The sequence below is a fragment of the Aedes aegypti genome, chromosome 1, assembly GCF_002204515.2.
Source record: "Aedes aegypti strain LVP_AGWG chromosome 1, AaegL5.0 Primary Assembly, whole genome shotgun sequence".
NCBI classification, from domain to species: domain Eukaryota; kingdom Metazoa; phylum Arthropoda; class Insecta; order Diptera; family Culicidae; genus Aedes; species Aedes aegypti.
The window spans coordinates 234,133,999-234,154,798 of NC_035107.1; the positions used below are offsets into that span (position 1 = coordinate 234,133,999).

General features: G+C 41.7%; 1 protein-coding gene and 1 non-coding gene across 6 annotated transcripts in view; one reads left to right on the plus strand and one right to left on the minus strand.

Moving 5' to 3' along the window:
- Positions 1–865: 865 nt before the first annotated feature.
- Positions 866–20,800, minus strand: part of LOC5571516 (mpv17-like protein) — a 518,784-nt gene continuing 498,849 nt past the window's right edge. For all 5 annotated transcript variants that reach the window (XM_021837283.1, XM_021837281.1, XM_021837285.1 and 2 more), the window contains 2 exons: positions 1,636–1,828; positions 866–1,569 (listed from right to left, as the gene is read on the minus strand). In XM_021837283.1, the coding sequence (XP_021692975.1) occupies positions 1,122–1,569; positions 1,636–1,787 (600 nt within the window). In that variant the 5' untranslated portion in view covers positions 1,788–1,828 and the 3' untranslated portion in view covers positions 866–1,121. The remainder of the gene's footprint in view (positions 1,570–1,635; positions 1,829–20,800) is intronic.
- On the plus strand, positions 2,546–2,618 carry Trnak-cuu. Its single transcript has one exon. It is a non-coding gene; the product is annotated as a tRNA-Lys (tRNA).

Sequence of the window (20,800 nt, forward strand, 5' to 3'; positions counted from 1 at the left end):
ACTGTTCAAATCGTTTACAGGCGAAGGACGGGAACAATTTTCTCAATTTGCCTCTAGACAAACAGTCGCACTCGCTATGTCCCAATGGAGTAGCACTCGGCGATGAGAGACAGACCTTACTATTGAAGCGTGTGTCTGTCTATAATTCGAGCAAACTGCAGACAACGCAAAAAATAACAGTCTCCCCTATTATAGTCTCTATGTCTTAAAACTAGAGTCTCCGAATACGGTAGTGCGGTGGGTATCCGTTTCCTGGCAGGGTTTATATGGAAGTCAGCAATTAAGGGAAATGGGCATTCCGTGAACGAATGTAATTAAGAAACTCATGGTATAGGAATTTAATCGGGGATAATCCGATGACTAGCTGGAAGTAGAGCTTGCAAACATTACTGAAAACTTGCATTCTTTGAAGTAATATGGTCTTATAGACCTATCATAAAGATTATGATAGTAACGAGTTATTAGATATTTTCGTTTGATATTTTCCCATGCTATTACATTATCCATCGAAACATTTTTTAGCGGTTCTCTACCCTGTCTTCTACCCTGTATTTGATTTTTTTCGGTATCGCCTGATCATGCTACCTTCCTCGTTGCAGGCCTCCTAGTTCCTACGTGATTCGAATTGGATACAAAAGAGGTGCTGTAATGAAAAAGCGTGGGGTAATGATCATTACGTAACTGAAATCAGTTACGTAATTGATGTTGATGTGATGAAAAACAGCCTATTTACTATAAGAAATTGCAAACATGTTCTGTAATTCCGTTCCGTATCAGCCTTCTTTATGAAACACATTTCTGCGACTTCTTGAACCGGAACTTGGAATACTTAAAGGGACCCTTCGGATTCAGTAGAACATTTAACTAGATGGTATGAGGCATTCTTCCCCACACATCAGAACATTTTCGATAAGGATCACAACCTTTTATTGTATAATTAGCAACCCTGCAAATGTTTCTAATTTAACTATCAATTTGTTGTTTATAAAGAAATATTTACAATTGAAATAAAAAAGCTAGAATAGCTATAAATCTTAATGTCACAGATCAATTAATAATAAAATAAAAGACTACATCAATACTACCACAGTTATTCATAGAACGTAGCAGTGCCTCATTCCTTACTCGTGGGACGCCACCCTGAGCCATCTTCTGCGTTCGGTCGGAGTCGATGGCGGCCCTATGCGCTCCTTCTTACCGCCATGAGTTTTGACATACGCCAGAAACGTGGTCCAAATCAGACTGAAGAAACCGGCCGCAATGATTTGATTCTTCGCCGGTACCAGCGAAAAGTTGATCGTCTGCACCATGGGCCAGTAGAAGAACCCGACCTTGTAGGTGTCCCAGAACTTATCCATGACCTCCTCGGCGGCCTGAGCTTGGCGTTTGCGCTCCAGAATGCTCATTCCGTAGAAGAAGAACACGATGGCAAAGGGGTCGTAAGCAACCTGCTCGGTGAACGCTTTGGTCATCGAAGAGCGGAAGTCCCTTCGGGGCCACATGATGTTGGCGACGCGCATCCATGAGTACAGCATCGGGGCGGACACGAACGTGCCGTAGAGGCTATATCTGTTAGGGTGAGAGACGTTGATCATATAAGAGAATCCTTCATTGCAAAGGTATGCTACATCAAACCTCAAACATCGTTGCCAGTCGTAGTCCTTCCAGCGTTTGCCTTCGAAGGTCTGCTGAAGGATGCAACCCAACGGCCAGAGAGCCGAATAGGATATCATTCCACGTAGAATTTTGTATTCATTGGTAAACTCGACAATGAATCGCCACCACATGGTCGCTTCAGGTAGATATTACACCAAAAGGAAGTCGAAATCTGCAACAGAAAACAACAACACAATTTAGATGATTAGATTTGATCATATGCAAATTTTGTTTTAATGCGATAAACGATTGCTAGGATTTTGTAATGTTGGGCGCCAAACCAGTCATCAAATTTTCATAAATCGGCCACCCATGATGAGTGGGAAATTCCAATGTCTCAACGAGAAAAAAAAGTGTCGCCCAACGTGACAAACAACCTTGACGTCATTCGAAAGATTTTTGCGCGTCTCCGACTGTGATAGACATATAAACGAATGACATTTCCTTGCGCGCCACCAGCCAATAGCGTTCCGCCCTTGTGCGTCAGTCCAACCAAAACATTCAGAGCCAATCTCGGAAGAGTTCACATGTTTGATCGGCATCATCTGACTGATGATGAAGACCGACCAAACATCAGCAAAACCGCTTCGAGACGATGGCAGACAACGGGACGGAAGAGGAAGGTCTTGCTGGGCTGGGTGTTGTTCCATACCTCACCGCCGTGTGTTGGATGACTGGCCACCGCTCTTCGATACGGCATGTCTGCCTGCCTTGAGTCACTACGAAGGAGCGAATGTAAACAAAGTCTGATAATGTTTCACGTGCTCTTCGCAGATTGGGTTAGGCACAGGCCTCGATGGATGAATTTTATGATGAGTTGGGTGTTTGGCGAAGGGACTGAAAAAGAATCTAAAAATTTAATTGAATAATATTTTGAGAGCTCGTATAAGCCCGGCTAGCTCAGTCGGTAGAGCATGAGACTCTTAATCTCAGGGTCGTGGGTTCAAGCCCCACGTTGGGCGGTATTTATTTTGCAATCTTTTTGATGTCATTATGGTCGTAATGCTGCTGAACCACAGCAAACCACTTTCTGTACTACATGAGTAATGGACCTATACACGAGTTTCACTGGTTACCATAACCTCATAAATAACACGGGACCGCTCAAACGTCAACGAGTGAACGCATGCATTGGTTCATAGAGCGCATATAATGCACGTAAACATTTTGCTATTCATTTATGCCAATGGACCGATGCACGAGTTCACTAATCTGACGTTTGAGCGGTGCCAAGTTCACCAGTTGCCATGGCCACGTAAATAACACGGCACCGCTCAAACGTCAACGGGTGAACGCGTGCACTGGTCCATGGATACCTCACTATTTCTTCAAAGCTAGTTCGTTCTCGAATATCATTAGTTATTAATGTTGTTTATCGTTTCTGTTTAGTAGCATTCTGATCTTGTATACGTAAAAGCCACCATGATTGAATACCTTTCTTTTTTCACCTTATCAACTGTCTCCGGTTTTCTGCAGGCCCATGACAACCATATATCGATACACAGTGTTCTTCGTAGCCAGGATGTCCCGGGCGATAAGTGAATATCGCCCACTGTCAGTTGTAAGAACTGTGAAAATAAAGACCATTGTTTTGTTTAATTGTTTGCTATAGCTTGATTATCAATTTTTGGTATTGTTTAATCAGCTAATAATGTGCCAAAAAGTTGAAGCACATTCAACATTTCGATGGTTTTGGAAGGAGAGCAAACATTAAAAGGCATCCTACAAGCCTCCAAGCAAGCAATCAGTGATTTGATTGCTACACTTGCTCGAGTATGGATCATAAACATCAAACAAAACTTCGCATTCTGATTGCACTCTCGATTCAAACTACCCGAAAATGAGTAAACACATAGAGATGTTGACTACGCTAAAAGTCGTCCCGTGCCATGGGCCTGGTTTGTGGGACGTAGCAGGTTTTCTATCTTGGCGGATCTGCTCTTGATCCGATGTTGTCACCTCGATAACCACTTTGACAGACTGGGATGTGTTCCAGTAGGCAACATAAATATTACACTCTAAGTTAGTTTAGTCAACATTGCTTTAATTTTTATACACATGCTTAAAAGTTTCTTTTCGTTTTGATGGCGCTACGTCCTTCAAGACATGACCTGCGTCACAATGTTACGCCGACAAACTCGATCCATGGCTGCTGACCTCCAGTTTCTCGATCACCCAACACTTCCAAGATTCTGCTCCACTTGCTCAAGCCACCTCACCTAGCTCGTTGCGCTCAACTTCGTCTTGTACCGGCCGGATTCGAGGTGACCACCACTTTTGCGGGATTATTGCCCAGCAATCTCACAACATGTCCCGCCCATCGTACTCTTCCAGCTTTGGCGACTTTCTGGATACTGGGTTCACCGTAAAGTTGTGCAAGCTTGTGATTCATTCTTCTCCTCCATACGCCGTTCTCACATACTCCGCCAAAGATCGTCCTAAGCACACGTCGTTCAGAAACTCCTAGCGTTTGCAGGTCCTCTTCGAGCATTGTCCACGTCTCATGTCCGTCGAGTACTACCGGTCTTATCAGCGTCTTGTACATGGTACACTTAGTACGGAAGTAGTTTTTACCTGACCGCAAGATCTTGTGAAGTCCATAGTAAGCACGACTTCCGGCAATGATACATCTTCTAATTTCTCTGCTGCAGTTGTTATCCGACGTTATCAATGATCAGAAGTAGACAAATACGTCCACCACCTCAAACTCATCTCCGTCGATCATCACGCGTCTGCCATTGCGAACTCTATCGCGCTAGGTTCCTCCAACCAGCAGATATTTCGTCTTCGACGTATTTACCTTCAATCCAACCCGGTCTGCTTCACGTTTCAGCCTGGTATACTGTTCAGAAACCACCTGGAACGTTCTTCTCTTCCGACAATGTCCACGTCGTCAGCAAAACAGATGAACTGGCTGGATTTATTGAAGATCGTGCCCCGCATGTTGAAGCCTACCCGTTTCTTAACACCTTCTAGCGCAATATTGAGCAGGAGGCAGGAAAGCCTTGTTGAAGTCCTTTGCGTGTTTCAAACGGGTCCGATAATGCACTCGATATCTTCGCACAGCACTGTACACTATCCATCGTTGCCTTGATCAGTCTAGTCAGTTTCCCGGGAAAACCACTGCCGTCTATAATCTTTGATAGCTCTTCGCGATCGATGGTATCATAAGCCGCTTTGAAATCGATGAATAGGTGGTGCGTAGGGACTTGATATTCGCGACACTTTTGGAGGATCTGCCGCAAAATAAAGACTTGGTCTGTCGTCGATCGCCCGTCCCCAAAACTGGCTTGATAACTTCCCACAAATCTGCTTGCCAGTGGCGATAGACGGCGGAAGATGATCTGGGAAAGTACTTTATAGGTTGCGTTAAGAATGGTGATCGCTCGATAGTTCTCACATTCTAACCTGTCCGGGTCCATTTTAGTAAGTTCCGCTCCAATACCAATATGTTCTTGAGCTGTTAGATAGCATCCTTAACTTCACCAATTGTGGGAGTTGGCACGTCTCCCTCATCTGCCGTACTGATGAAACCGAATCGATGTTTGCGCCACGATAGGTTCTGACGTCGATAATGTCCGAGAAGTGTCTTCCATCAATCAAAACGTGGTCGATTTGCGATTCAGTCTGTTGGGGTGATCTCCAGGTGTACCGATACGGGAGACTGTGCTGGAAGTAGGTACTACGTATGGCCATGTTCTTAGAGGCGGCGAAATCAATCAGTCTAAGGCCGTTTTCGTTTGTAAGCTGGTGAGCGCTGAGCTTCCCTATAATCGGTCTAAATTCCTCCTCCTGGCCAACCTGAGCGCTGAGATCTCCGATAACGATTTTGACATCATGGCTTGAGCAGCTGATCGTATTCACGTTCCAGCTGCACGTAGAAAGCGTTCTTGTCGTTATCGTCACTTGCTAGGTGAGGGCTGTGCACGTTGATTATGCTGATATTGAAGGAACGGCCTTTGATCCTCAACTTGCACATTCTGTTGTCGATTGGCCACCACCCAATCACGCGCCTCTGCATTTCGCCCATCACGATAAAAGCTGTGCCCAGCTCATGTCTGTTGCCGCAGCTCTGGTAGATGGTATAACCATCCCTATACGTACCGTCGACCCTTTCCAGCAAACCTCCTGCAGCGCTACGATGTCGAACTTGCGGACCCTCAATAATTCATGCGGGTACTTTCCAAGAAATTGAGAAACTTACAGTTCCATGATCCGAGTTTCCAATCGTTAGTCCGTTTTCGATGCCTGTGTCTATGCCGATTGTTCCGGTGCGAATTCAAATTGTATGCTTCCTGTACTGATGATTTTTACGGCTGGCTTGTAACGCCTGCACCAACCCCCTGTTTCGCCAGAAAACCATCGTGCACAGCAGAGTCCCACGCTGGCACTAGGACGATGATCAGCCGCTCCTAACATGGAGAACAGAAGCTCTTCTGAGCCGCCCCTAACATGAAGAACAGACGCTCTGATAAGCTACACCCTCAGAAGAGAGGAGCCCCCCTTCCCTGTCAGCATACGACCAGAGTTGGTTACCCGATCTTCCCTAAGGTTACTCGTATTCCAGGCGGCACCACGGGGAGGTAGGGATAGGAGTTACTGGACAAGAGGCTAAGGACCACAAATGGGGTCTATTTTATACCTGCAGGTACGCGAAGTACCAATGGTACGCATTGTCCAGTCATTTACCACCCACACACGCTTAAAATTTACATGCTAATCCGTGTGCAAATCAATTTGTGTCACACTTTTCCAAGCAATTTTTTGGAAAACTTTCTAGCAGAACCTAGACCCGAAATGGGGTAGTTCTCACTTTTTCCAAATCAGTCTCTCAGGAATTTTCGAAAATGTTCCCTTGATTGAGAATTTTTTCGAAATCCTGAGTAACTTGATTTTCAATGGATCATTCAGTGATGCATTTCAAACTGAACGCGAGCCAAAAGTGAACTGAACGCGTTCTAATTTTGAACGAGAACGCAGCAAACAGTGAACTTGCGTGCAAAATTATGTCGCTGCTCACAAAAAAAAAAAAAAAATAAAAAAAATGCACAGTGAAGCACAAAACTCTAAAACACTACCTTAAATAGGGTCGATGTACCAATAGCCGCATAGCTAAGAACAAAAATTCGTATAAAATCGAAAAATACCGCTAGCGTCATTATTTTTGCGTCATCTGAGAGCTTTTTATCTTGGTTTTGTGGGAAAAATATGAAAACTACGAGAACTCAAATATTTGTATTTATTACCGCGTGTGCCACTATAGGAATGCATGTGCCTATAGTAGCACTATTTCTAATTTCTGTTCCTATAGTAGCACTAGCATCACGGCGTTGGCAAAATACTTATCAAAACGGTATTTTTACAAAACATTTATATTTTTCCTACAAAGTGTGGATCAAAAGCTTTCGTTTGATGCAAAAAAGTTCTTAATTCATAAATTATTTCGTATAATAAAAAAATAGTTTCTCTCAGTAGTGCTACTATAGGAACAATAGGTTTACTATAGGCGCAAGGGAGCTCAAATTTTAAGCAAAACTAATTATTTCGATCATTTTTTGAACAAAATCCAGCTGTGTATCAATGGTATTTAGCTAAATAGCTCCTGACCTTGATGTCAAAAAATGCTTTGAAGAGATTTATAGCCAAACGGCCGTAAAAAGCCACTAGTGCGACTATAGGGGACTGTCCACTAAGGGAGCACCGACCCTAACATTGAATTCATGTCTCGCATAATGTATGAAACCTTAAGTGTTCCATGACATCTTTTGCAAATCTTTCTACTTTTAAACATGTTTTAAATCTGCCACGAAAACAATTTACCTTTCGCGTTCATTTTTCGGCTCCCTTGGGTTCAAAATTTTGAACTGATCAATGTTCAAGCCTACTTGATCCCTCGTTCAAAAATTTGAACTGGAACGCAAACTGAACGCGTTCAAATGCAACACTGGGATCATTAAAATAACCAAGACGGCCACTATAAAAAGAACAGATAGCGCCACCGTAGCCTTGTGCGTTTGACATAAAAGCGATGCTGTCACAATGTTAAATCCCATATACTGTAGCGCCGCTGTTTTGATGCGGTGATTGCTGAATGAGTTACATTAAATGATGCATTGAACTAGCGAGTCCTAAATTAAAATCGATGTTCCATTTAGATTTACAAACTACCGGTCATTGGATGAACGGGCAACGTTGTGTTCTCCATTTGGGTTTGCTTATAAAAGGGGTTCCGCCCCGCATTAACCGGTGAAAAGATTGGCCGCACTTTTGAAAAGCAATGTCCAATGAAGTACGCACTCTCTCGACACTTATTACGAGTCTCCTGTAAACATCTACGGTTACAGAACGATAACAAGCGTAAGTGACGATGCGAGTCGGCCCAGTTCGGTTGGCGGCGTAACAACGGGGTCCGGCCAACGCCAAAGTAAATAGAAACGAATTTCAAAAGCCATTATCACACTATCGCTCTCTGATGCGCGGGATCGCTTGTCGTGTCCGAAAGTGTCCACCTCTTTTCGTCCGCAAGCGGATGACTATTTCTATAGATACCTACCGACGAAATTCGTTGTTGTGTCTACAACTGGGTGTGGATGCTATATTTACTAAATTAACAGTTCGGTCAGGATGGATTCAAATTTGAAGCGATGAGGTGGGAGACGAGTGTGATACATTGGTAGGTATGGGGAGAGACGGCTGTGGGCCACGTTCGCTTCCGTACCATGTTTATTCAAGTATAATTAGTCGTGATTAGCGAACGAATGCGAGATTGTTATTATCGTTATGCTAATACGGATTGTAAATTCAATTAATTCCACGTTCGGTGGAAAACTTTCGGGGATGCGTTGACGCATTCGGCGTAGCTTTTTTGATATAGTAATAGTAAGCGCTTTCTTATCGAACAATCGCTAAATAAGGGTAGTTCAGATATAGATTGAAGCCTACGGGTACTCTAAGGTTGTTATTAAACCTATTTCATGCGTTTTTATATATATTTGATATTTTGTAAAAATTGACACATTTGACTAATCGTAATAATTATCATGTTGTGTTGCTTTTTAATAGCAATTCACGATTGTCATAACGATAAAACCAAGATTCATATACATCTAGTTCGATACATTTTTTTTAACTGTCTATACCTCTCTTCCGATACGAACGGTGTTACACTATATGATATCTTCCACTCTAACATCCGTTCCCAAATCACAAAAGGCAAATGAATGAAACACAATTTATTAGCTATGCGGAAAGCATTTGCAAAATGAAATGCACCCCAGCACGTTGGAAACTATGTATTCACCCAAATACCAATTCAACTTCATCGTTCATCTCCGCTGTGCAAAGCTGGGGGCAACGCATTTTGCCCTGCACCATACGAATAATGTGAATGCCAAACTGTCATGCCAACCCGAGCAGCAACGAATATGCTATTGAGGACTGCTTTTATGAAAGTACATCATGTATTATTTATGAATTGCAATCCCTGATCCATTCACCAGTTTGGTGTTTGTAGAAAATACGTAGATATAATTTGAGGTATTTTACCTGTTATGTAGTGCTTTTTCATACAACATTCAGGTGGTAAGTATTTAAGATAATCTGGTTGAAAATCTTATAAGAATCATTAGAACACTATAGTATTCTGCGGTACCGACGGCCGCCCCTGTATGACCTAGAGCGGCTTAAGCAACCGGATGTCGCAGCTGCATACGCGCAGCACCTCGAGACTGCATTACCGGAAGAGGGTGAGCTGGATGAAGCCCCTCTTGAGAACTGCTGGAGAACAGTAAAAGCAGCCATCTACGATGCAGCTGAGAGCAACGTCGGATACGTAGGACGGAGTCGACGGAACGATTAGTTCGACGAGGAGTGCCAGGAGGTTTTGGAGGAGAAGAATGCAGCGCGGGCGGTCATGCTGCACCAAGGGACCCGGCAGAACGTGGAACGTTATAGACGGAAACGGCAACAGCAGATCCGCTTCTTTCGGGATAAAAAAACGCCATTTGGAGGAGACAGAGTGCGAGGAGATGGAACAGCTGTGCCGGTCTCAAGAAACGCGTAAGTTCTATCGGAAGCTCAACGCATCCCGCAACGGCTTCGTGCCGCGAGCCGAAATGTGCAGGGATAAGGATGGGAGCATTGAGGAGATCGAAAGGTGGAAGCAGCACTTCGATGAACACCTGAATGGCGCTGAGAGCACAGGCTGTGAAGGACGGGACAACGGAGGAAATGCCTTCGACGGTACTGCGGAGGATGGAAATTAACTAGCCCCCACTTTGAGGGAGGTTAAGGATGCCATTCACCAGCTCAAAAACAATAAAGCTGCTGGTAAGGATGGTATCGGAGCTGAACTCACAAAGATGGGTCCGGAGAGGCTGGCCATTTGTTTGCACCGGCTGATAGGCACAATCTGGGAAACAGAACACCTACCGGAGGAGTGGAAGGAAGTGGTGATATGCCCCATCTACAAGAAAGGCAACAAGTTAGATTGTGAGAATTCTAAATGCGGCCTACAAAGTATTATCGCAGATCATCTTTCGTCGTCTGTCACCTATAGTAAGCAAGTTCGTGAGAAGTTATCAAGCCGGATTCGTTGACGGCCGATCGACAACGGACCAGATCTTTACTGTACGAAAAATCCTCCAAAAATGTCGTGAATAACAGGTCCCTACGCATCACCTTTTCATCGATTTCAAGGCGGCATACGATAGTATACTCACGAGACAGATAAGAGCGACGATGGAAGGTGTGCAAAATTGTGTGAAGGTTTCAGGCGAACATTCCAGTTCGTTTGGATCCCGCCGGGGACTACGACAAGGTTATGGACTTTCGTGCCTGTTGTTCAATATTGCGCTAGAAGGTGTTATGTGGAGAGCCGGGTGCAATTTTTACGAGATCCAGTCAATTTGTTTGCTTCGCGGATGATATGGACATCGTCGGCCGAACATTTGAAAAGGTGGCAGACCTGTACACCCGCCTGAAACGCGAGGCAGCAAAAGTTGGACTGGTGGTGAATGCGGCCAAAACAAAGTACATGTTAGCTGGTGGGGCCGAGCACGACAGGGCTCGCCTAGGTAGCAGTGTTACGGTAGACGGGGATACGTTCGAGGTGGTCAACGAGTTCGTCTACCTTGGATCCTTGCTGACGGCTGACAATAACGTTCGCCGTGAAATACGGAAGCGCATCATCAGTGGAAGTCGGGCCTACTAAGGCCTCCACAAGAAGCTGCGGTCAAAAAAGATTCACACCCGCACCAAATGTACAAAACGCTCATAAGGCCGGTAGTCCTCTACGGGCATGAAACGTGGACGATGCTCGAGGAGGACTTGCAAGCACTTGAAGTCTTCGGACGTCGGGTGCTTAGGACGATCTTTGGCGGTGTGCAGGAAAACGGTGTTTGACGGCGATGGATGAACCACGAGCTCGCTCTACTCTACGGCGAACCCAGTATCCAGAAGGTGGCCAAAGCTGGAAGGATACGATGGACAGGGCATGTTGCAAGAATGCCAGACAGCAACTCTGCAAAGATGGTGTTCGCGTCGGATCCGCTTGGTACAAGAAGGCGTGGAGCGCAGCGAGCTATTGGGCGGATCAAGTGCGTATCGATTTGGCGAGCGTGGGGCAGAACCGAGGATGGAGAAATGCGGCCACGCACTGAGTATTGTGGCGTGAAATTGTTGATTGAGTGTTATCTGTTTAGATGTTAACTAAATAAATAAAATGAGTATTCTGCACTATACCGTTTAATTCCACTAGAGTTTGTATCTTTTTCAACTGTAAGGCCCTCTTCAGTGTCGTGTACTAGACTCGACACTGAAGACGGCCTTGCAGTTGAAGTCGAAATACGCGTATCTGTCAAAAGATACAAACTCTAGTGCAGTGCTTCCCAAACTTTTTCAACTTTCGCCCCCTTGGGTCCAATATTCATCTGAAATCGCCCCCCTGATATGTGATTCAAACATTTTATTTAGGCGCTGTACGCCAAAAAATGTCCTCGACTCGCATATTCATAAAATTATCATGTAATAACTATTAAGTACATTTAAACATATTTTCTTGAATATCGATTACCCACAAGTACTAGGAATGATTTATTGGATTGTAATTCATAATATCAATTTTAACTATATCTTGTGCGAATTACTTTTGTAATGTACATTTCAACTTATCAAATGTAATGTATGTATAGGCGCCTCATGACGTAGTTGGAGCGAAGTTCTCCAAAACTGAAGCAAATGCAATATTTGCCGAGCAAACGCTTTTTTTACATGAATATGTCGTATTTGGATCAACTGCATTGATTCTATTTATAATTGTTAGTTTTTGTAAGGTTTCACCCCGTGAATTGTGATTTCATACTGATTTATCTGCTATTTCTAAAATTACTTCAATAATTTTCAGAAATTGTGAATAATAAATATTTGACGTTTCTGGGAACGCTGTTTTTTGTCTTGTTTTGTCTGGAATCGTTGGTACACAAGTTTTGTTTACTGAATTTTTCAACACTTTTTTTCTAAAATGATTTGTACGATAATAGCTGATGAGAAAGAGTGCAACCAAAACATCAAAATGGGTACTGTAGGTTTTTTTCTTGTAAAAAGCTGGCATCTGCAGAATCTTGCGAAAATCTAAATCCTGTCTATTCTTAAAACTCACATATTAAAAAAAAAACTTTGGGAATCACTGCTCTAGTGGAATTAAATGGTATGGTACTTAATTCGGGTTTTCATCTACTTATAGGTATTTCACTAAACAGCTCGAAGATTTATTATAATTTTCATCTGCTCGGGAAGTCCTAGCTCGCTGTCGGAACGTTTTCAGAGACCGGAGATCATTTTCATGCAATTCCTCGTGTTCTGCGCGAGTCCGGAGACGAAGGACGGATGCGTTCGGACTTCCTCGCAGCCCAACTGGCTGCACTACTATCCGCACCGTGAAAAATCCTATTCCGGTGTGAAGCGGTACGAGGTGCTCCGGTTGGCGTGCTCGAAATAAAAATGATGATTGATCATATTTTCTGCATTTTAATGAGGGGCGTTTTTACAGTTGCTGGGGATGTCTGCCAGCCTTTGTAAGTAGCCAACAGCCGACAAGCGAGAGTGAAATAAATTTTGTAGAACGGTCTCCTGCATAACTTGCGTGTGCCGTTAGTGGCAGCAAAATCAGCATCCATTTCTTTCGGTTCTGGTCATAAGCCGGTGGAAATCCCTAGTGGAAAGAGGTCGTCCACATCGTACACCTACAGTTTTGCAGAAGAGTATAACTTTTGCTACTTTAATCCTGACACTGCTGAGCAAGTACTTTTGCAAAGGTTCGTGTTTGTTTTATGGCACTGGTAAATGGAGGTATATTGAAGAATTTATACCTTGGAATTAAGATTGAATTTCTTTATTGGCTTGAAAATAATTTGATTTGACGTGAGATCGCATAAGCGAAATGAGAGCATGTAGCTTCAAACCACAATGGGTTCGAACAGCGTCTTTAAAACTGTGCTGCAAAACACAAATGCACAAAGAGAACCCTTAGCTCCAAACAGCAATGGATCAAGAATAACAGGTGTCCTGAAGATTCAGACAATACATTATGAAAACCACCTTTAATATACAAGAAATCATAAAAAAAGGATTGTTTGTGAGCGAATGCTTTCCCAATATAGTATGGAATAGAAAAAAATTCACAGTAGACTTTCTTGGCTGGTAAGCTTGTCGATTCACATGAACCGGCATGTTTACCAAATAGACATCACGGATGTGATGATCGATAACATGTTCCAGGCATTTCAGGAGAAAAGAGGTCAGACTGAATGCTCTAAAACTCTTTGCTTCTTCATGCGACGGAAGGCACGCGTCGGGATTATATTCACAATAATTCACACGTAACATAACTGAGTATCTTTATCGGCTTGAAAATAATTTGATTTTTGAAACACAGCACGTTCGTAAGCCACAGTTACACCATTGCACAGTACCACCCTAGTGAGCTACTCGTAGCTCATAGGAAGTATACACACCCACTTGAATGTCTCTTCCATTCAGCTCGATGTTGTAACTTCTGAACGCTTCGGGGCATGTACTTTTTGAACACAGTAAATTGTTCTGAAGTGTTTTACTTGAATGATATTACTTTCGCCTTCCCTCCGCACATCGGAGCCATAATAGAGTTTCATCTTCGTACGAGTTGGAAATGAATTTTACGACCGCATGGCAGGCACAAGTAATGGCCAGAACACGGGACGAATCTTCACTCCGGACCGGACGACCAGTCCGGAAAAGTCTCAAAACAGGGAGCAGCTGCCACCACTATCATCGCCACACCGGAGCCCGTTGAAGGTCCTCGAACCTCCACCACCTTGTCCGGTCAAGTACTCCGCTCTGGGATGGGAAGAAAGGCAATAAAGTGCAAAATCTACAAATGCTAAATTACATTAATTCAGTGCTGGACGTGTTCGAAATCGAGTTTGAGTGTGAATGCACTTCGTTTCCACATTCCGCCATCCTACCAGCCGAGAAGGAATGGGGAATTCTGTGTGAATTTAACAGCCGACTGTGCCGGCCGTCCACCATCGAAAGACGAAACGTGCATACCAATTTTGCTCGTTTGCTGCAAATTGTTTGCCGGTGCTCTATTTGCCAAGTTGGCCGTACACCGACATTGAACGACCTACGAACTGCCTCTGCCTCGAACCGCCTTGGACTAACAGTTGGTAAACTTTTGCTATTTGTGTGTGAGCCATGTTCTCTCTGCTGTGAACTGTAATGGCATCATTCAGATTAATTAATTGCTTTTGTTTGGATGGACGACGTACGAGGGGACAGAGTTGCGCTCTAGAAAGATTCCACGATAAAGTTGTTGCTAACTTTTGGAGCGCTGGGCAGTAAAAAGACTGCTGCAATCAGGTAGGTATTGGTTGGCGTACCTTTTTGGCCGTGCAAATCGTGACGCCCATCGCTGATTGTACGCTAATAATAGCAGATCGCAAAAAAAAGAGACTGTCGCGTTTTGTCGAAAACTCATGAAGATCGCGAACTTCTTCTCAAACAGAATTAGCACACATCTTTACTTATGAGGACAAAACTGAACGTTTGTTTAAGGTCATCTTGAATGTTCAAATGACTATAAGTTACTTGAAGAGATCAAAAATGGAATAAATGATTTACTCGGATCTAAGTCTAAGCAGTTCCGGATTTGGGCTTCGGGGGGCCCGGGTCAGATCACATAAAGGGGGCCCCTTTATACAAAATTCAGCACGTTTTAGCATTTCACAAACTATCGAATTGAATTTGAGTTTTGAACAACATGGTCGGTCCAAACATATGAGGGGCTCAAATTCAAAGAAGTGTAAGTGACATTTTCGGTTGTGAGCTATATACATTGCAAAATTCGACTGATTATAAGTTCCAATGGCGCTTTGAGGTAATTTTTCCGTTCCAAGGTAAACATATAATAATTTTTCAGAAATTGGCTCGTTTTTTGACCTTATAATTTGAAAAATCGCTGAAAATCTTCAAAGGGTTTGTTCACAAATTTCATAACGCCAAAAATGGCCATTTTTGACACCCACCCACCCCTTGTAACACTTTTTATATGAGTATTCAACAAATTTTGTATGAGCTGTAACACGCCAAGGACACCCACCCACCCCCTTCAGCGTTATGAAATTTGTGAATGGGCCCAAAGCCGTTTTTCTCCAAAGCTCCTTTTGATTCTATTTAGTACAAGTTTCCAGTTTGTCTCTTGTTACCGCATTCACTGAAAAAAAAAACGTTTTTTTGGCAAGAATACACTGCCGTTATACGCATAATTGTCCCATGTTGCTTTTTGTGCATTTAGACTTTTTGTCATCAAACAGTTTAGTTTTACCTTTAGTTTTAGAAAACACTTACCAAAAATTAACTTTGTTCGGAAACTCAATGAAAAGCAAGCCAAGTCAAATTGTCCCATTGTTGAATTTCCACGCATAACTGTCCCACTACTGTATTTCTACGCATAACTGTCACACTACAAAATTCGCTGCGCTGATCTCGAACAAAATATTCAGTAGGCAGTTTTTTATTAGCTGGTGTTTGGGAAAATCGTTTTGAACATCTTCTTATGTTGGCTTTACATCCCATGTGGAACACAACCTGTTTTATGTGTGTGTGCCTGACGACAAATTTGATTGAAATTTTCAATATCAAAATTGTATTTCCCATCCGTTTTCCAATGCATTTCAGTTGAATTTTCAGAGTCGATCACCAAATTCTTCTTGACCGATTAGAACTTTACCGTAATTTTGGATTCATCACAGGGAGTACTGAAGTAATCCCACTTGAAGAATCAGTAACCGCTTTAATTTCGAGTCCATGGCTTGCGACAAATCAACTTCATGATTTTGCAAACCAAGTCTAAACAAAAATAGTTCGACCGTTTTTGGATGACTTGGCCACATGCTGGGTTGTTCCAAATACCGGTTCATTGGTGGAAGTGGCCATTATATTGGCAAATCTGAAACCTGGCTTGCGATATATCAATTTTCATGAATTTGCAAATCTAGTCAAAAGGTGGTTCAATTGTATTTGAATGATTTGACCAAATGTCGGTAACCTAGGGGAAATAGCCACTAAACTGTCATTTCTAAGACCTAGCTGGCAAAATCAAGCTTCATAAATTCCCTAATCAAGGCTAAAGAAGGGTAATTCAAACGTTCTTGGATGACTTGATAACATGCCAGATTGTTTTGGAGACCCTGTTCTCCAGAGGAAGTGGCCATTATATTGACGGTGCTGAGGCCCATCTAGCGACACATCAAACGTCATGAATTTGCAAATCAAGTCAAAAGAAGAATTGTTCAAGAGGTTTTTGATGACCTGGACACATACTGGGTTATTCCGGATAACTGGTTCTTCGGTGCAAACATTTAAATGTAAATATTTACTCCGCATAACAACCTTGAATTCGCAGATGAGTTTCTGTAAAGCCTGCAGCTGGAAGAGTCGATATAGGAATTTATTACATCTTATAAACTCTCTAACTTACTCATCCACTCTTTCTTTCACTAAACTCATACATTTTCTCATTATCACACATACAGAAAACATTGCTTTCCATCCCAAGCTTTAAAGTCGTATTTCTTCACTTCTTCATACGTGGCTCTCACTGGCTCCGTTTGGCACATGTCACTTGAGCCTCCATTAGGTGCCTTAACATAGTCTTGAGGATATACGTCTTCTACATTCGGTACAATCTATACGTGAGAACGGTTATCTACAGCAGTATGCTTAGCACATAATTGATCACTACTATCAGTGGGACTGTTATGCGTAGAAATTCACCAAAAACCCAGTATTTCTAGGCATAACAGTCCCACTTTGAATTTCGTAGCTAAATTTACTTTATTCCCATAATACAAACTCTTGACTCAAATGAACACGCTACTCTTTATACTATTGTAAAGATTTTAATTTAATTTACCACACACCTGGTCAATACGAGGCCTAAATGTGTTAAAATCTTTAAACGCGTTTTTCTCGAATGTATGTTTTGGAACATGGGACAATTATGCGTATAACGGCAGTACAGTACACAAAGCCAATTGACCTGAAAATTGAACTGCACGGTGGAAACAACTGGAAAAAATGAATCATCAAATTATATGCAAAAGTATCCAAGTTTTTAAAATCCACCCATGACAAAAAAGTCCAAATTTTGATACTTATATATTTTGAAAACAAACAATTTAGGATAAGCATAATCTTCCACAAAGTTTTGCATTTCATCTAAGTGAACAAATTTGCAGAAGCAGGCCTTCATCTAAATTTTCACATTTCAAAAATAATCAAATTTGAAAATTTCGGCATTATTTTTTAATAGCTTCCAAACTGTTGAATAGAATTTGGTTATTATCTCACAAATCACATTTCAAGTTGTAGTTCAAATTTTAGGTCAATTGGTTTGTTAGAAGCTGTTATACAGTTCCCTAAACTTGACCATTTTTGTATTAAAACCGGCCTTCACGTACTTTATTCTTGGCAGTACTGTATATTATATTAATTATATTCAAAGCTTACTCTAAGTCTTTACTGAATTCAAAGAAAACTTCATCAACTACGTAATACAAAATAGGAAAGTTTTTAAAAATAATCACAGAAGAATTTCCCTTACGCTTCATGTTTCTGATAAAATTGCAATGTTTAAATTTTAAAGTTCTGATAGGAACCAGATATTGAGCATTTCTTTAGAGGCTCAGCAGTATTTTTAAGAACCTGCAAGTGAATTTTTAATTCAAACATTTAAAAAAAACTAACTAAAGAAGAATTTCGAAGATTTTGGCTTAATATTCATCTCTTTAATGAATGTTCGAATGCTTTGAGCAGAATCTCAAATAGAGAAACTTAAAAGTAGATGGAGTACCGTGTACCTTTTAATTCCGCTCCTAAATGCTTATCTTTGACAGATACGCGTATTTCGACTACCACTTGCAGTCTTTTTCAGTGTCAGTTACTCGTATCCACTCCAGTATCCAGTGGATACGAGTAACTGACACTGAAGAAGACTGCAAGTGGTAGTCGAAATACGCGTATCTGTCAAAGATAAGCATTTAGGAGCGGAATTAAAAGGTACACGGTACTCCATCTACTTTTATGTTAATATTCATGATTTTTTGTAATATATTGAAGGATAACAATTGACCATACTGTGAGATTAGGTAATGAAAAAAAATAAAATATTGGAAAGTTCACTTTGACGTTAGAATCATATCTGAAGAAAAACTATTGTAAAGTATTTTAAAATGTTTTGGTTCTTAATTTTAGTTCCTCGGGGGGCCCCCTTTACCGGGGGGGCCGGGGCATTTGCCCCCTTGGCACCCCCCCAAATCTGGGCCTGAGTCTAAGTAATCATTATCAAAGAGAGAACCCAACCTGGCTTTCGTCGAAAATAAATTTCTCAACAACATTGTCAATTCACTTTAACAAAAGTGATCTAAATAATATCGAAGCTTTAAAAAGCAAAACTTACATTCGACGTCCGTGTGACATGGGAACATTTTCAGTAACTTAAAGGTACAAAAGTGGGATCATGGTACCAAACATTGCCGCAAGGATACTAAGGACGTCTGCCCTGTGAAGGAAGATACCAAAAAGTTTGTATTTAGGGGACAACCATAAGTCTGACTTTTGAGATTGCCCTTCACGCAAACGAATCGCAGGCAGATGAACGGTAACGTTTTTTGTAGCCGGAATTCCACAGGCAGAATCTCTAACAACTCTCATTTTTCACAAAGCAATTCCGACGGCATAATTTTATTTGATGAGTGCTCTTCAGAATATTTCTCAATTCAATCTTCTAGAAACCCTTCTATGATTGATTTGGTCTTAACCGACTCTAGTCTCCTTTGTAGCCAGCTGATTAATCACGCTGATTTTCCTTGATACATTTCAAATATCCCATGAAGCGATTCTCAATCTCATCAGCTCCACATTCAATTCTTTACGAGCCTACTGGAATACATATGAAACATACATTGATGGTTATATTGAGGTTAATACATCTTTGCAAACAAATCTTGATATTGACAACGCTCTGGACCTCTCAATTTCTCAATCGGACCCAAGCCTTTTTGGAATTTTCCTAAAATAAAAAAAACAAACTTAGAAGCGAAATTCGGCATTGAAAGAGGAAAACAAATTATAATTGCGAAAAATATCAAACATTTGCTTTGTAGTGTGAATGCACGCACAATTTTAATTTAGGACTCACTTGTCCAATTGAAAATGAAGTTACTTAGAATTTCGAAACCATTCTCAATCAAGGGAACGTTTCCGATTCCTAGGAGACTGGTTTAGAAGCAGTGAGATCTTTTATAAAAAAAAATCAAAAATGTGAAAACTAGAGATGGGAAAAACGGCACATTTTAGTTAACGGATCCAATCCGAATAAGTCAACCGGATCTTTTGAACGGTTCAGTGGCTCAGCAGTTTGCCAAGAAAGATCGAACTGAATCGAGCGAACGGAAAAAAGAGCGGTGTTATCCCTGTTGCGCGACATGCGTCATACCTTTCTTATGTTTCGCTCTCCCATTCTTCCACAGAAACTCACGATATACTCGACCATTTTCTCGAAGCCGAACCAAAAAGAAGAAGAAAAATGTACTCTGCCGTTCAAGTGAGCACTTTTTCTCTATCTTTCATCAGCCTGAATGCAAGTAGGCGGGGCAAATTTGTCTGTCTATGCTGAGAGCACGAAGTAGCAGAAAAAAATAATGTGCTTGCATGTGTGGCGTGGAGCGCAAAGCAAGGCACGTGACAAGCGTTATAATAAAGCCGAAAACCTAGCGAAGGAGAACAGGGGAAAATAATCGGCTCGTTCTTTTTGCGGGTCACTTTTTCTCTGATCCGTAGTGATCAAATAACGAACAGACTCTCGACAAAAAAGAGCCACGGATCACTCGTTTTTTTGAGTGATCCGGCGCTTTTTGCCCATCTCCGATTCTTTTTGCCCATCTCTAGTGAAAACCCCTGGCGATGATGAAATTTTTTACATCCTCATCAATAAACTTCCACCCTTCTTTTTTTAATAAATTTGACTTGAATCCGGACAAAAATCCTGCAGATGCTTTCAGGTATCGTCCACTCAGCTTGCTTTCGTCCATCAATGTGTAAACTGTCGCACTACTCGGTGGTTGTGGCAACACTACACTCAGAATCACGGGTAGTCACAGAATGACTAAATTTTAGTAATTTATGACTATTTTCTATCTACTTCTCTTTCATTCTGCAGGGAATTTTATTCCTATTTGTCAATTAACGTGGGTTGAAGCATCGCTAAGCTGCAACTCAGTCGAAATGGCAGTTAGTATGAAAATCCACAGCAGAATGAAAGAGAGGCAGATAGACTATTTTTATATCTGAGTGTAGGTACACTCCCGTGCAAAAGTTTGGGTTCACCCCCTCAAAAGTGTTCTGTCCATATCTCTGTGATTACACGTTCAATTGAAACTCTTCAAGTCGCATTTGAAAGGCAAAGAGTTATTCTTACTTCGTATGTATTTTTCCAATTTTTTTTTAATTTTTGTATACTAAATTTTTAATTAAAGTTGTTACATTTTTCGAAAAACACCCTGAAAAATCATATCTAATTTCCTCAGCATTGGGTCGACCAAAATTT